The sequence below is a fragment of the Eurytemora carolleeae genome, unplaced genomic scaffold, assembly GCF_000591075.1.
Source record: "Eurytemora carolleeae unplaced genomic scaffold, Eaff_2.0 scaffold9, whole genome shotgun sequence".
NCBI lineage: Eukaryota > Metazoa > Arthropoda > Copepoda > Calanoida > Temoridae > Eurytemora > Eurytemora carolleeae.
Window position 1 is genome coordinate 718,044 of NW_019396095.1, and position 15,439 is coordinate 733,482.

At 32.2% G+C, this 15,439-nt stretch overlaps 1 protein-coding gene across 1 annotated transcript in view; it reads right to left on the bottom strand.

The window, feature by feature from the left end:
• LOC111694794 (protein lev-9) overlaps positions 1–15,439 on the bottom strand; it is a gene marked incomplete in the record, with an annotated part of 65,945 nt that overhangs the window by 23,409 nt on the left and 27,097 nt on the right. Inside the window, 6 exon segments of the mRNA XM_023463820.1 lie at positions 3,220–3,311; positions 7,061–7,145; positions 7,630–7,692; positions 9,557–9,667; positions 11,031–11,083; positions 14,887–14,937. Coding sequence (XP_023319588.1) covers positions 3,220–3,311; positions 7,061–7,145; positions 7,630–7,692; positions 9,557–9,667; positions 11,031–11,083; positions 14,887–14,937 — 455 coding nt within the window.

Below are 15,439 nucleotides of genomic sequence, written 5' to 3' on the forward strand. Positions count from 1 at the left end.
AGTATCCTTTCTGAAGGTCCTACCTATATGTATTTTTATGATTATTTCTTGCAATTTAATCTGTAATTAAACCAGGTACTTAAAAAATACTCTTTTGCGATTCGCACACATATTCAATGATTATGAATTGACTCATATCATTCATTTTACAGCTGTTGGAAGTATGAATGAAGTATGAATTTTGTAAAAACACAAAAAACAAAAATTGATTTGAATTGAACACAGCCAAATCTACATGCGACAACTTAAAATTTCCTTTTTTTCGACTTCAAACCCTTAAAAAAGCACTTTTGTTTTTGAAAAATTTTCGAAAAAGGGGGGGGGAACCCCCCTATAATCCCCACCCCCAGACCCATGCAAAATAATATATTGCCCCACCCTAGCAAAAGTCCTATAGTTGCGCCTCTGCGTTCTTTCTTGGATAAAGTAGAGAAAAATCTGTTTCTGTTTCTGTTTATGTATATCAATCTTAAATGGCGCGCGCAAAATTTCAAATTTATCGGCTTCATATACGCGACTCTGATTAGTTGAGTAAGCTTACCGATAGTTACGTAATAATTCTCCGTAAATCCTTTTCTCTGATTGGTTCAGATTTTTCCCGGGATATTCAAATTTAAAATTGAGAAAGTTTAATATTTAAGTAGCTATTCATTATTTTACAGAACTTTTAACCTCGAAATTAAAATTCGCGCATTCTTTAGTTTTAGACTCTGTAATTGTAATTCTGTAATATTATACTATTTACATTAAATATGAATTCTTTGCTAAGCCGTTCTAAGCCCAATGTTTGCAGGAGAGAGGGGTTTAAATAATTTATGATTAAAACTTTTCGTCGGAGAAACAAAGTTTCCGTTTTGATTCCAAGAAATGAACATATTTCTACCTTGCAGTTGGAAAATTTACCATTCAGGCATTTTTAAACCCTTCCCGGCCCCAAGCTAACTAAGCCACTCTCCACCAATACCTCAATTTCCTTCGTTCAATGTAACGCAGATTACTACAAAACGCACCGAAAGCTTAGTTTAGGGACTAATGATTACCATTTCAATTGTAATATTAGTAATATTAGTAGTCGTTTTTGGCATTCTATTTGATTTAGGATTAGTCTATCTACCTATCCATCTCTATGGTTTAGTGTCTACTCTGACTAACTATTCTCCTCTATGTTTTAGTATCTACTGTATCTACCTATCCATCTCTATGGTTTAGGGTATACTCTGACTAACTATTCTCCTCTATGTTTTAGTATCTACTGTATCTACCTATCCATCTCTATGGTTTACTGTCTACTCTATCTAACTATTCTCCTCTATATTTTAGTATCTACTGTATCCACCTTTCCATCCCTATGGTTTAGTGTAAACTCTATCTAACTATTCTCCTCATCGTTTTAGTATCTACTGTATCTACCTATCCATCTCTATGGTTTAGTGTAAACTGTATCTAACTATTCTCCTCTATGTTTTAGTATCTACTGTATCTACCTATCCATCTCTATGGTTTAGTATATACTTTATCTATCTATCCATCTCTATGGTTTAGTATTTACTCTATCCCCCTCTATGGTTTAGTATCTACCTATCCTTCTCTATAGTTTAGTATTTTCTCTATCCTCCTATATGGTTTAGTATCTACTCTATCCATCTCTATGGTTTAGTATCTATTCTATATATCTATCCATCTCTATGGTTTAGTATCTACTCTATCCTCCTCTATAGTTTAGTATCTACTCTATCGTCCTCTATGGTTTAGTATCTACTCTATCCATCTCTATGGTTTAGTATCTTCTCTATCCTCCTCTATGGTTTAGTATCTTACTATCCTTCTCTATAGTTTAGTATCTACTCTATCCTCCTCAATGGTTTAGTATCTACTCTATCCATCTCATATGGTTTAGTATCTTCTCTATCCTCCTCTATGGTTTAGTATCTACTCTATCCATCTCTATGGTTTAGTATCTTCTCTATCCTCCTCTATGGTTTAGTATCTACTCTATCCATCTCTATGGTTTAGTATCTTCTCTATCGTCCTCTATGGTTTAGTATCTACTCTATCCATCCCTATGAATAGAATCATCTATAAAGTAAAAGAAGTTGAATTAGTTTACAAAACATTCAATCTAGGAACTTATCTATCTATCAATCTTACATCCAAGAAAAATAAACGCCAGGATTTAGAGATACAGTTTTCAAAACATCTATAAATTATTTTACAATCATGATAAACAGATTTGGTAATTCGTTTATTATATGCTCCTGCTGGGTTTCACTATTTTCTACAAAATCGACCCATAATTGTTAAGATCATGGCCTTTTCAGGCTAAAAATAGGAAAATTAATTTTTATGTTTGCCTCTCATTCAAAAACCCACAAAGATATATGCTGATCAAAATGGTGAATTTGTTTATCATGGCTTTAAGATAATTTACAAACGTTTTAAAGTTCTAGCACTAAAGCTGAACGTGGGAGAAGCTGAAATGTGCTTTTTAAAGATATTTCTATCTAAGCATAGAGCTAAATAACCTACAAACCAAGTCAATTTTTTCGTACAATTAGATAAATCTAAAAGACCTACTATTTCAGTAGTGTTTAAATATACATATTAGATGCTTAAATATATATTTTTTTATCTATCTATCTATCTATTGATCTATCTATCTATCTATCTATTTATCTATCTATCTATCTATCTATTTATCTATCTATCTCATGATGAAAGAACCTTTTAACTTTTTACCCCTGTCTTGACTCCTGAGAGACACTCATTCTACAATCTCAACTCTTAACACAGTTGAGCTTTATTTGATTATTCTTTAACATTGAACGAAATTTGTCAAGAAAAAAACGAAAGATGGACGAACGAAATGGATTATTCAAAGAAATAAAATGTTAGCGAACGAATTTTTCAAAAGATTTGGAAAAAATGATTGTTTTTTTTACTAAAAGAACGAGTTTTTTGAACAAACTTTTTAAAAAACGATTGTTTTTGACTTTATGGACAATTTTCACGAAATTTTTTTTGAAAAAATAACGATTGTTTTTTACTTACCGAACGATTTTACTGGTTTGCTGGCTTTTAAATCAACTCTAAGTCAAAGTAAGGCTTGAATCAAAGGGTTTAAAGGTACTGTTATAAATCTCTCTGAAAACACAGGGTCATCTACAGAGTCCCTTTAAAAGTCCCTAAAAGTACGCTTACAGTGTCTTTAAAATATCTTACCATAGCATCTTGGAACCGGATGACTCCATCTGCCGTCTGCTTGGCAGATAGTTCTGTAGGAGGGTCCGGAGAACGTCATTCCTTCCTGACATCTTAACAAAGGTTTAATTACAGTTTAACTCAGAGCTTCGAAGACAACGAAAAAATTTATAAAATGTCGTCTTGACTTTTTTAAAATGGATTTTATACTATTATACCGAAATCTTAGTAATTGTAAAATAGATGAATAGCTATGAAATATGCGGAAATAGCGCCAAATAATTATTCAATTGAAAAAATAAATATCTGCAGCTTTCCATTATCAGTAGGTTTAGAAGACGGCATTTTATAAATTCTTTCGATGTCTCCGCAGTTCTTGGTTAAACTGTGGATTAACAGAGATAAAAAGTGATTAGTTGAACTAGGTAGGGCTTGTTGAACTACTTCTCTGGTGGGGCAGAGAGTGAGCCATCAAAAGAGAAGGACAGCATGGACAATGCCAGATGTGTTGAAATTATACATTTTTACTGCATGTGCTTTGTACCAGTATCATTCAACTAAAGAATGCATGTCAATCTTTGAAAGGACATAGAGAAAAGGGTAAATTTTTGGTGGTAAAATCCAGAGCTGGGCATGTTCCAACTTTTTCTAGGCTTGTCATTAACGACTAGTTACAAGCGTTAAAAAAGAAAACTTCCATAAAAAATTGTTAAAAGTTTATCAAACTGGATTTAAGGCAATTTTTTTGTTTTCAACCGTTTAATTTTTTTCAAAACGGCAAATCCATTTTCATTTTTTCTGTTCATTATCGGACTCTACCGTTAATTTTCGAAAACCTCTGTTTCGTTAACGGAACTTTACCTTGCCCTGGAAATGTTGTTTTCTTTAAGCTTCAAGACTCATGAAAAGCAAGGATAGATAAATAGATGGTTAGATAGATAGATAAATGGATATATATGGATAGATAGATAGGTAGATATATCCCCTGAAGAACAATATATCTGTATAAAAGTAAAGTTAGATCTGACAGCCAACAATTTATTCTTAGGTTTAGTTTCAGCTTCCTTTCTAACCTTTATATTCATCAATTCATTCATCTATATATTCTAAATACATCTGTATCAGTGAGACCGACAACCCCTAACTCTTACAAGTCCCACTGGTGAGCATGTCCCAAATGTAGAGTTAGAAACCCCTAAAATAAGTCCCAAAACTCCGATTGCTACAATGATCCATACTTTTCTAACCTACACATTCATCAATTCATTTATATATTTTTTTTCACATTTTTTCCGGATTTGACTACATTTGTTCAGAGAAATTTTAATTCAATCTTGGATTAAAAAAAAGCATTGGAATGAATTGTTAAATAATTGAACAACTGACCAAATGAATAAATAGTTGAGTAAATCAAAAAACTAATGAATATGTAAACAAATAATTGAATTAATGGGTGAATTAAGTAGAAAAAACGTCGCAGTAAAGTCACAAATTTCTCTTTAAAAATGCGCAAATAAATGAGTGAATGAATATAGTAAATGAATAAATTGCCTTGTCCTTTAAGAGTGTAGGACTATAGAGTGGTAGAACGATTGTTGGAATAGGCCCCGCAGGGTCCAGAAAATAGGTCTAGAGGGCACCAAATATCCTATTGTAGAAATAGGTCCTCTGGGACCAGAATGAACTTTGTCCAACACAAGGAGCAGGGAAACCCAGGAACGGCACAGGAGGCAATAAAATGTTTAGAAATATCTTTAATTCAAGATACATGGGAAGAAGCAGTGGACTAAGGTCAGTTGGAATTCGAACCGGACTGATCGACTCCTTGTACCGGCCGTGACGAGCAGAAAGTACCAGTTTGATGATTTGCCGTACTTTTTACAGTACACGGCATATCATATGCCTATTTTACAAACTACCCAATGCTACACTAGTTTCAGTAGAAGTAAATATTTCTATTATACCGTTATAGCGCCGATATCTCTCATTGGATAATAAGCTAGATAGATAGATATATGTTACTGCCATACTATTTCTATTGGTTCAGAATAGACACCAAACACATGGCTGAACCATGATTGGATCAGGCGCTAATGGACCGGAATACTAGAGTTAAGCTTAGTTAAGTGTGAAGCAGGAAACGTAAGAAACGTACAACAGAGTTACATATTGATGCTTACTTTCTCTCTGCTCTCAAGAATTTGATTTAATAACATTAAAAAACTGGGTAAATTTTTTTCCTTGAAAAAAGTTCAGTTACGTTTTCAGAGGTTTGAAGGGGTAAATCCATATTATTTCTAAGTTTGTGGTAAATCTAAATTATGAATCTAGATCTGTTTATAGGGAGTTGGAAAGTAAAATTAAGAATTAAGATTACGAAGTTTTTTTTTAAATTATAACACGTAGCTTAAAGGGACTGTAAGCCTAATTTAAAGTGACCCTACATGCAAAGATGGCAATGTCCGATTCACAACGGTACCCTTAAAAGCTTTGTCTGATTAAGTATGGATTAAAAATTATAATGCTTATATTAAAAAACTGATTATTTTCAAGTGTGGTTTCTCTACAAAAGTGACTTGCGCATTTCTACTACTGGAAATCCGATGTGACTTGTTAGAATCAAACACTTTTAAACCTAGAACAACAACAATATCTTCCATATTATTGTTCAGATAAATTTGTTCAGGGTACCGTTGTTAATTGGGCATTGCCATCTTTGCATGGAGAATCATTTTGAACTACGCTAACGGTGTACAGTCCCTTTACATTAAAAAGGTATAAAAAAGAACACTCAAGAAATTGAAACAACAATTGAGAATAAGCAAAAAAAGGGTTAAGAGATATGGCCTGTAAGGGTACCGTTATAATTTTGACATGCCATTCTTCAAGTGGAGGGTCATTTGATACTAAATAACAGTCTCTTTAGAAAAGAAAAACTTTTTTAACATTCATCTTTTAATCAGAATTTTTTAAACTGTCAGTGGATATTATCAAGTTTAGCAAACAGTTTAATTTTAGCTTTCTAAGTAGCAGAAGAATGTGTTATTTATGTTATCTAAGCCTTATTCTTGTGTCTTAAAGGGACTCACGACGTAATACAGTGAGACCCATGCAAGCGTTGAATCTAGAAAAATCAATTGTTCGACTCAAGTTCAGATTTTTAATAATCCACAGCATATAGAAGACAGCTCATTTCACATGATAAGTGGATTTTTTATACAGGCTACACAGACTGCTTATCTTCTTTCACAGGGTGGGCTACGTAGGCCTAAGTTGACCCGGCAAGACATATGCTACGTTTTTACAATAGGTTTTTAGAGTGCCATCTCACGGCCACTTGTTGAGCATAATACTCATTTTACAACTTTTAAAGAAAAACTCCAATTTTAAACATGAAACATAAAATTTCTGAATTCAATCTATTTTAGAAGATTTTGTGTTTCATATCCAAAGGATCCTTAAATATCCCAGAATACAGATGTTTGCTGATTGGTCGTGTACAGTACTTGTACACAATAAAACATGCTGTGGAAAATTTTGCATATCATAGGTTTCAATCGATCTCTTTAACTCTCTTATCTCTGATCTGTTCTGCAACTGGGAACACTTTGGGTTTTATTAACAGCACCAAAAAAGATTGCCAAATTATTGTCTTACTATTTCATAGTATTATGGGTAGAGTAGTTAACGAAGGTACTGCGGTCGTTAACAATCGTCAAATTAAAAACGACCAACCTTCGTTAACGAAACGAGGAATTAAAAAAACTATACTCCTTCAGTTTTTCTACAACGATCAATTTGTTAAAAAAAAACCGTCCCCAGCTTTCATCATTTTTGTTTCGATTTTAGATAAAATTTTTACCTAAAAGTAACAACAGCATGGAGGGTGGTTCTAGTTCCTTCTAACCAACCATTGGGTAGAATACCAGGAGATCCGCAGTTTATCTCTAAACAACATTTGTTTTCCACATCATGCACACGCTTTTAAAATCCATAATATATTCTTTAGTAATTTCAAACAAAATTTACGTTAAAAGATAAATATTAGGGTTGTCTCAAGAAGCATACTTAAAGGGACTGTAAGCGTAATTTCAAGATACAAGATGACAATGCTCGAATTACAACGGTAACCTGAAAATCTTTGTCTGATCAAGTTTAAATTAGTTTAAATTATATATTGATAGTTTTCTTTATTTAAACTGTTAATTTTCATTTGCGATGTGACTTGCGCATTTCTTGCTTGTAAGAAACAATGGGAAAACTCACAGAAAAAAAAACACTTAGAGTTAGAAAAACCGCGTTATCTTCCACATTTTTTTATAAGATTAAGGTTTCAGTGATACCGTTTTAAATCAGGCATAGAGCCATCTTTGCATGGAGGGTCACGTGTAATTACGCTTACAGTCCCTTAATATATATATATATATATACCTCTGCATATAGGCTCTAATCCTGTCCAGTTCCTATTTCTCTCGCATCTCCGAACTGTCTCACCTGTCAAATTAATATTAAATCAATTTTCATCAGTATCACGTTAAAATAAGGTTGAAATCTTAAAGTTTTTAAGAACAAATATGTTTTGAATTTCTAATAATATAACTAAATAAATTTTCTTGTGTTAGATGGGCGTAAAATAGGGAATAAGAATAAAGGAAAAGGAAATGGCGCTGGTCAATAAATGTGGAACTAACATCTACTTTTTTACTCTACAGAGGTTTGGTCCATCACCATCACCGAATTTTAAAATTAAAAGTAAAAGAAAGAACAAAGACAACATTCATTCCAGAACTTTTACGGTTCTCACTATATTAGGATAAATAAAACAGACTTTCTAATATTTATAAATCATAAGGAAATAAAGATATATATATATATATATTTCAGTTGAAATATATATATATATATTATGTGGGATCAAAGTTCAGAAAATCTAGAATAAATAAAAATATAAACTTCAATAATTGACAAAAACAGAAACCATGTTTTTTTTACTATTTTGAAAAGTTTCTTGGTTAAAAAACTTTCTTTCAGAATAGTAGAATCGTTAAAAATCAAGTTTATCAAAACACCAAGGTACTAATGCAAGGAAAGTTATTTTAGAAGTGTACGCATCTTTGTACTGCAGTGTACTGTCACTGGGCGGTAATGGGATCCATCTTTCACATAAAAAATTCAATGACATATTCTGAACATAGAAAACTATTATGTGAATTATCAAAATTATCAAATTTAAATGCTTTTATCCTCCACGGATACTGCATCTATTCTTGTTTACAAATTCCGCCCAAAGAGATCTGATTTCAATATGTACGCAGAGTATACGCAACTGCAATTAACTTTCCTTGCATTATAACCTTGATCAAAACTGTGCAAACCATTGATATTTCAAGCTATAAATTCTGTTTGGAACATCAAAGGTTTACACCATTAGGTTTCACAAATCCAGGGATTAGAAACTAGTCAGTTTGAGAACCCAGCGTTGCCCAGGGTATTCATAGTTAACTCCCGTCGTTTACACGCGCTTGGTCGTAAATTACGATTAAAGCTATTTTTCCCAATTAAAGCGGACCCACCCAACTTAGAATCTCTAAACCAAGCTAAGAACATTCCCGTGGTTCTACCGAGTTCCAAAAGGAATTAAGTCCTTGCCACAAACTCTGATTGTCTAATCCCAATATATTTGCAACAATTTGACCTTTCATAATTCAAACTTTTAATTCTGTTAGATCAAATAATCTAAGTTTAAAAAATCAAAAGTTTACATCTTCAGTTCGCAAAGATATAGGGATTAGAATAAATCGGTCAAGGGGTTCATGAGTTATGATCGGACATACAAACAGACAAACAGAGATTACAACTTTTAGGTCATAATATTAATGACTTGTTAGCTCTGATTGTGATTTTTCTGTATTTTCTATTTAAACATTGTGTTGTAACTTCTCTGGCGGCCCCCTCTGGAGAATTAAATTGCAGATTTTTCTCAAGTTTAAAGTTTAATCTGATCTTGAAACCTCAAGTAAGCTCAACTTTGTTCACCAGACTAATTGTAGAATAGAGAGATCTTTAGCATTTCTAAGTAACCCTTCATTATAAGAGTTTTATACACGATTCATAACGGCACCATGTAAGCCATCTTAAAACGTTTTTGTCTTACTTTTTAATGGACGTTTTTTTTAGAATATTACTTGAATATATTTAATTGTACTAACTTACTATGATCATATATCCATAATTGCATTCATAGGATATCAGAGAATTATAGGATAGTGAATTCTACTAACTTACCTATGATCATATATCCATAATTGCATTCATAGGATATCAGAGAATTATAGGATAGTGAATTCTACTAACTTACCTATGATCATATATCCATAATTGCATTCATAGGATATCAGAGAATTATAGGATATTGAATTGTACATAACTCGTCCATGGGTTGGGTTCAGGGGAACTGCACATTCAACAGCTGAAACAAAATATTATAGATTGATGATATTAGAATAAGAAACTTAAATAAAAACAGTGTAACCAAAGAGGAACTGAGTTTTTCCCACAAATTTTCAAATTTTCTAACCTTCTATATCTGAGAAACCTGATGGTGCAAAACCTTTGATATTTAAAAATTTCATAGTTTGAAATATCAAAGGCCTAAGTCATTTGGTTGCAAAAATATTGGGATTAAAACATATTTCCTTGTGAAAAAAGCAAAACAATCGTTATTTTTTCAATGCATCAAAAAGACTGAAATTTAAGCATTAAATATTATTAAAAAATGTCGCATGAAAAAATCAATGCACAATATTTATAAAAAAACTTAGCTTATTTAATATTCGACAATTTTTCACTTTGAATAAACTACGTTATACATGTTCTTACGTATACATAAGAACTAAGAACTAAGAATGTAACATTTCGATTCGATTTTATTTTGAATTCTCATTCTTAAGAAATAAGTATTTTTCTGTGAGAATATGAATGCGACAAAATAATTAAAAATTAAAAATAAAAAATTTTAAAATTTTAAAAATTTAATTATTCACTATTTAGATTTAATTGCTTTTCGGCTCGGACCACGGGCAGCCGTGGTACATTTGAATTTCCGAGCCGGGTCGACCTTTCCGGTCCCAGTTTGTACTGTATCGCCCAGACATTGTATAAATAAAGCAGACACTCAATAGGACTAGCTGGTGCAACAAGGATGAAGCGGTCAGACTTTAGGTTGAATTTACTTTTACTAAAGGGTCTGGGGTCAGAGGTGCGTGGGACATCAGTTCATATTAACATCCATTCTCGAAACGAGGAACTGATTCTTTTCCACATAATCAATTTGTTCAATCCCTATATCTTTGTAGTTTCATGGCGTAACCCTTTTATATTTTGAAATTAGATTATTTGATCTAAGAGAAAATTAAAAGTATTGAAAAATTTGAGATTAAGTCGTACAAATCACGGGCAGCCGTAGCACATTTGAATTTCCGAGCCGGGTCAACCTTTCCGGTCCCAGTTTGTACTGTATCGCCCGGACATTGGGTAAATAAAGTAGACACTCAATAGGACTAGCTGGTGCAACAAGGTTGATCTTACTTACTAAATTGTCCAAAAAAATGTTTTGTATAAAATAAAATACCAGTTTTCTTATTTCAAAATATTGTTTCTAAAATATATTCTAGTTTTATGACCATATTTATATCAATATCTTCCTCAAAACACCTCATAGAGACCGAGAATGTTTGAACCTATTCTCTAAATGGGAGAGGGAAGGGGGGGTATTAAAAGGTGGAGGGGAGGGGGGGGGGTATGAAAAGGGGGAGAGAGCATCATTTACTTACGTTTGCACTCTGGTAGGAATTTTGGACTCCACGACCCATCTGCTTGACAGTATCTAAATAATGTATTAATTATCTTTTTGAAAAAAATAATAATTTTAATTCTTTATTTGGTCTGATTGAAGACATTACACTTTTGGTGACTAAAGACGTAGTTTCAGGTGACCTCCATCACAGATATAAAATGTTTGCAAGCTTTCACACAAAAATTGATGAGAATTTTGCCAATTACTTCTTTATAAAAAAAAAGCCAAAAACAACTACTTTATAGTTCTAAATTGTTATGGAAAGGGTTTTTGTAAAAGAAGAGGATATTATGTGAGGTAAATTTAAAGGTGAAGCTTTTTTAAATTTTTGCCGGTCAAAGCGACAAAAAAGTTGTCCCAAAATACGTTTATTTTAATGAGAATTAATGACAATTTAAAAGTCAAGATTTTGTAAACTGTCCTTTCATTCAAACAAATACAATAAAAATGGAAAAATTTAAGTAATTTTTCAGTGTATGAAAATTGTAGAGTAAAAAAGAAATTGGCGAAACTTTGTCAATGTCAATAAAATCTAGTTTGCTGTGTGGTCAAATCAAAGGGGCAGTAGGCTCAATTTCAAGGGACCCTCCATTTATTTATTTATTTCAAGGGACCCTCCATTTATTTATTTATTTCAAGGGAACCTCCATTTATTTATTTCACAACGATACCCTTGAAACCTTTATCTAAGGAAAATATCATCACTTTACAACTTTACAACTTGGCATAAATAATTCCGAAGTCACTTTTACCGAAAATCCACAAAATAAAATTATTAATTTTCAGTAAAGAAACAATAATACTCTCGATAAGACAGGAGTACCGTTTTGACTTACACGTGGATTTGACGGTTCTGTCAATATTTCAGAAAGCTGTGACTTTTGAAAGAAAAAGTATTAAATGAACAAGTCCGTAAGTTAAAAGATGGTTGAATTATATAAACCAAACCACGTTTGATTTGAAATAAAAAAAACCTAATGCTTCTCTTGTTAGTCCGGGGTGCGTCTACTTTCTATATTCCCTTTAAGCAGACTTCTACTTTCAACAACGTTTGGATTTAGTCAAATGGTTAAAAAACACAATAGAATATTACATCAAAGTTCTTAAGCACACGTCTAGTTATACTAACAGTCTGATAAAGGGTTTCTAGCGAAATGAAAAATCTTTTAGCGATAATTTCGCATTTTTTTGCATTCCTTTTGTAGAAAAAAAATGTTCATCTGTTTCGCAAAAAAAAATCTAAACTTTTAGTTGTTTTGGAGGAAATTTTGCATTCTTTGTTTTAAGAAATTTTCGCATTTTTCGCGAAACCGATAAATGCGATATTTCGCGAGAAAAAAACCAAAAGTTTGATAATTTCGCACAAGAAGTATGGTAAATGCAAACGTATCAAGGGCCCGGCGTTGCCCGTGGAATTAACAAAAAAAAATGATTTTTGACAAATTTAAATTTTAAAATTTGTTTAGCCTATGTTACCCCCAGGGTATCCATGGGTTCCCTCAAAAAAATTCAGCCCATTCGGTCCAGCCGTTTGGCCGGCTATTAGGAGGAGATATACGAATGTCTTGTTTTATAATAGAGAAGAAGATGATATAAAACTGAAATGAACTAATCTCAATCATACTGTCGATAAACCTATAATCTATAGAATCTATAACATCAATGGAACTTCTTGAAACCATTAAATAAGATCATTTATTCTACATGACTTTATCTTATGATTATGTCAGTTTTATCTAAAATCTTATTTATCTCATGATCATGCTTCAGTTTTATCTAAAATCTTGTTGAACTCATGATCATGCTTCAGTTTCATCTAAAATCTTTTTTGGCAAAAAAAAAGCTAAAAGAACTTTATGACGTTTTTGGAATATTTTTTTAATTTAGAATTTTAAAATTTCTCATAAAAAGCTCTTTTTTGTTCTCCGTTCATGAAAGTTCTTTTTAACGTAGGAGTTAAACACGTCTTATCTGGAATTTTTGAATGTCACTTTTCATTCCAATTCCATGTTTCAACCAACATGATTATCGCCAATCCTAATTAACACTCTTTTATATTTTGGGTTTTTTAATATAATTTTTATATTCTTCCACTTAAATATTTTAACTACAGATTAACAGATAGAACACTAGATGTTGTCTTTTCAAGATTTAGGTTTTCTTCCGGTCAGAACAATCCTGAGGCAACAATATCAAAAGGAGTTACGCGCATTAAAAGACAAAAAGAGAGCTTGCGCGTAACTTAATTGGGCTTCTGCCTCAGGGTTATTGCGAACGAAAAACCCCTTAATCTTGAAAAGACGACATTTAGCGTTCTAACTGTATTGTTATTAATCTATAATTTTAACAATTCGTCAGAATTAAATTTTCAATTTTACCGGAGATCAGCAGTTTTTGTAAAACCTGAAAAATCAGCAAAAATATTGTTAAAACAATCAGCTGTCAGTCAAAATGTCATTGAAGATGGGAATAAATCCACCAATTCAAGAAAATTGAAGATGGGAATAAATCCACCAATTCAAGAAAATATGCCGACTATCCAGGGCAAAGAATAAAGATCATATTCAGATTCATTTTCGAATTTTTAGTTTTCTAGCAGTGTGGCCCAATCCTTTATTAAAGATCCCAGTCTAAAACTTTAATAAAATAATCATATTTGGAAATATAAATTCTAACATGTTTGGCCCTATCCTTGAAAATGCATTGGCATTGACATGGTTTAAAAATGAATCCATACTGAAAATTTGTACTCTGAAAATACAGAGAAAGACAAAGGAAATGAGCCTTTGCCACAAACTCTGATTATCCAATATCTATATATTCTCTGCAACCCATTGCACCGTAAATTTTTAAACTGTTAGATCAAAGAATCAAGTTTGAAATATCAAAGGTTTACGCCATAAGTTTGTAAATATATAGGGATTAGAAAAGTTGAAATTGTGGCAAAGACCCAACTTCTTTTCAATCTTTGCTCAAGTATTCGAATTAGATAGATATTTAAACAAAGCTTGATCGGAGGATTACAATAAAACTGATTACCCAATAAAACAAAATACAAAATGGAAAACTTTTTGAGGAAACTGAACATTTGTCACAAATGTCTAATTTCAAAAGCTTTGACACCTGAGGCCGAATTTAAAGAATTTGAGCGTCGGCTTAAATTCAAGCCGGGGCTCAAATATGGTTGGTTTCACTTAAAATTGTATTCAATGTTTCAAGATTTAAGCCGGTGTTCAATGGAAACCGATTTTGGTGGATTTAAGACGCGGCTCAAATTCATTAAATTCGGACACTGCTTGTATTATATTTCAAAGGACTAACTTATAGTGTAAACTAGCAGGTTGCAAAGATAGTAAGAAAGTTAGAATTTGCGGCAAATATAATTTTTCTATTCAAAAGTTTGCGTGAAAAATATGCAAAATATGTAGATATAAAACTGTTGACAAAAAACATTTTTTAAGTGCAAATACTGTTCTACGAACTAATTTAGTGGTAATATGTAAAAATAATGTAAAAAAACTAGACATTTTTAATTTAAATGTATGTTTAAGCACAAAGCTTTCTTTGAATAGGCAACAGCTGAGTTTTCTAGTTCCATCTAAAGGCAAACGTCAAAGGCTCAAATTCTTTAAATTCGCTCTCAGATTAATGTTTTGAGGGTACCGCTGTAAGTAGGATATTGGAATCTTAGCATGGAGAATCATTAAAAGTTCCATATTTAAGCCGCATCTCAAATTAAAGCCGCGGCTCAAATTCTTATATATATATATATATACGGATGTCTTGTTTTGTTAAATAGATTTTCTTTTAAATATCGGAACAGTCCCTTTTACCTGTGTGTTCGTCCTTGCAGTTCGTATCCAGGTTCACAAGCATAACTGATTCTGCAGTAAACACAGGTTTTTTACCAATCATTGGCGCAAAGAAATTCAACTTTTTTAATCCCCATATCTGTGCAACCAGAGGTGAACATTTAGAATTGGATACCTTTAATTTAATTCTTTAATAATTTGATTGCTTAATCTGAATATCCAATGTGGACACTTTTAATTTCCGTCTTCATCCACTCTTTTTCTCACATTTTGAATATCCGTACTTTGTCTGACAAATGCGAGTCCATTCATTAAATGGCGCTCAAAATTTCAAATATCCCGGCTTCTCTGATTGGCTTTTCAGAATCCTCGAAAGGCCACTCGATTGGTTGAGTTAGTTACAATTTGTTGATAAAAACTTAAGATTTTATTAATCTTGAGATTAACAATAGAAAAGTATTGATCTAGATATCCACAATTCTTAAGTTTTTTAGCTCCGGAAACAGATGTAATCTCGTTAATCCCCGATGGTTTGATATTTTAAACTTAGACTATTTGATCTAAAGAGGTTTGT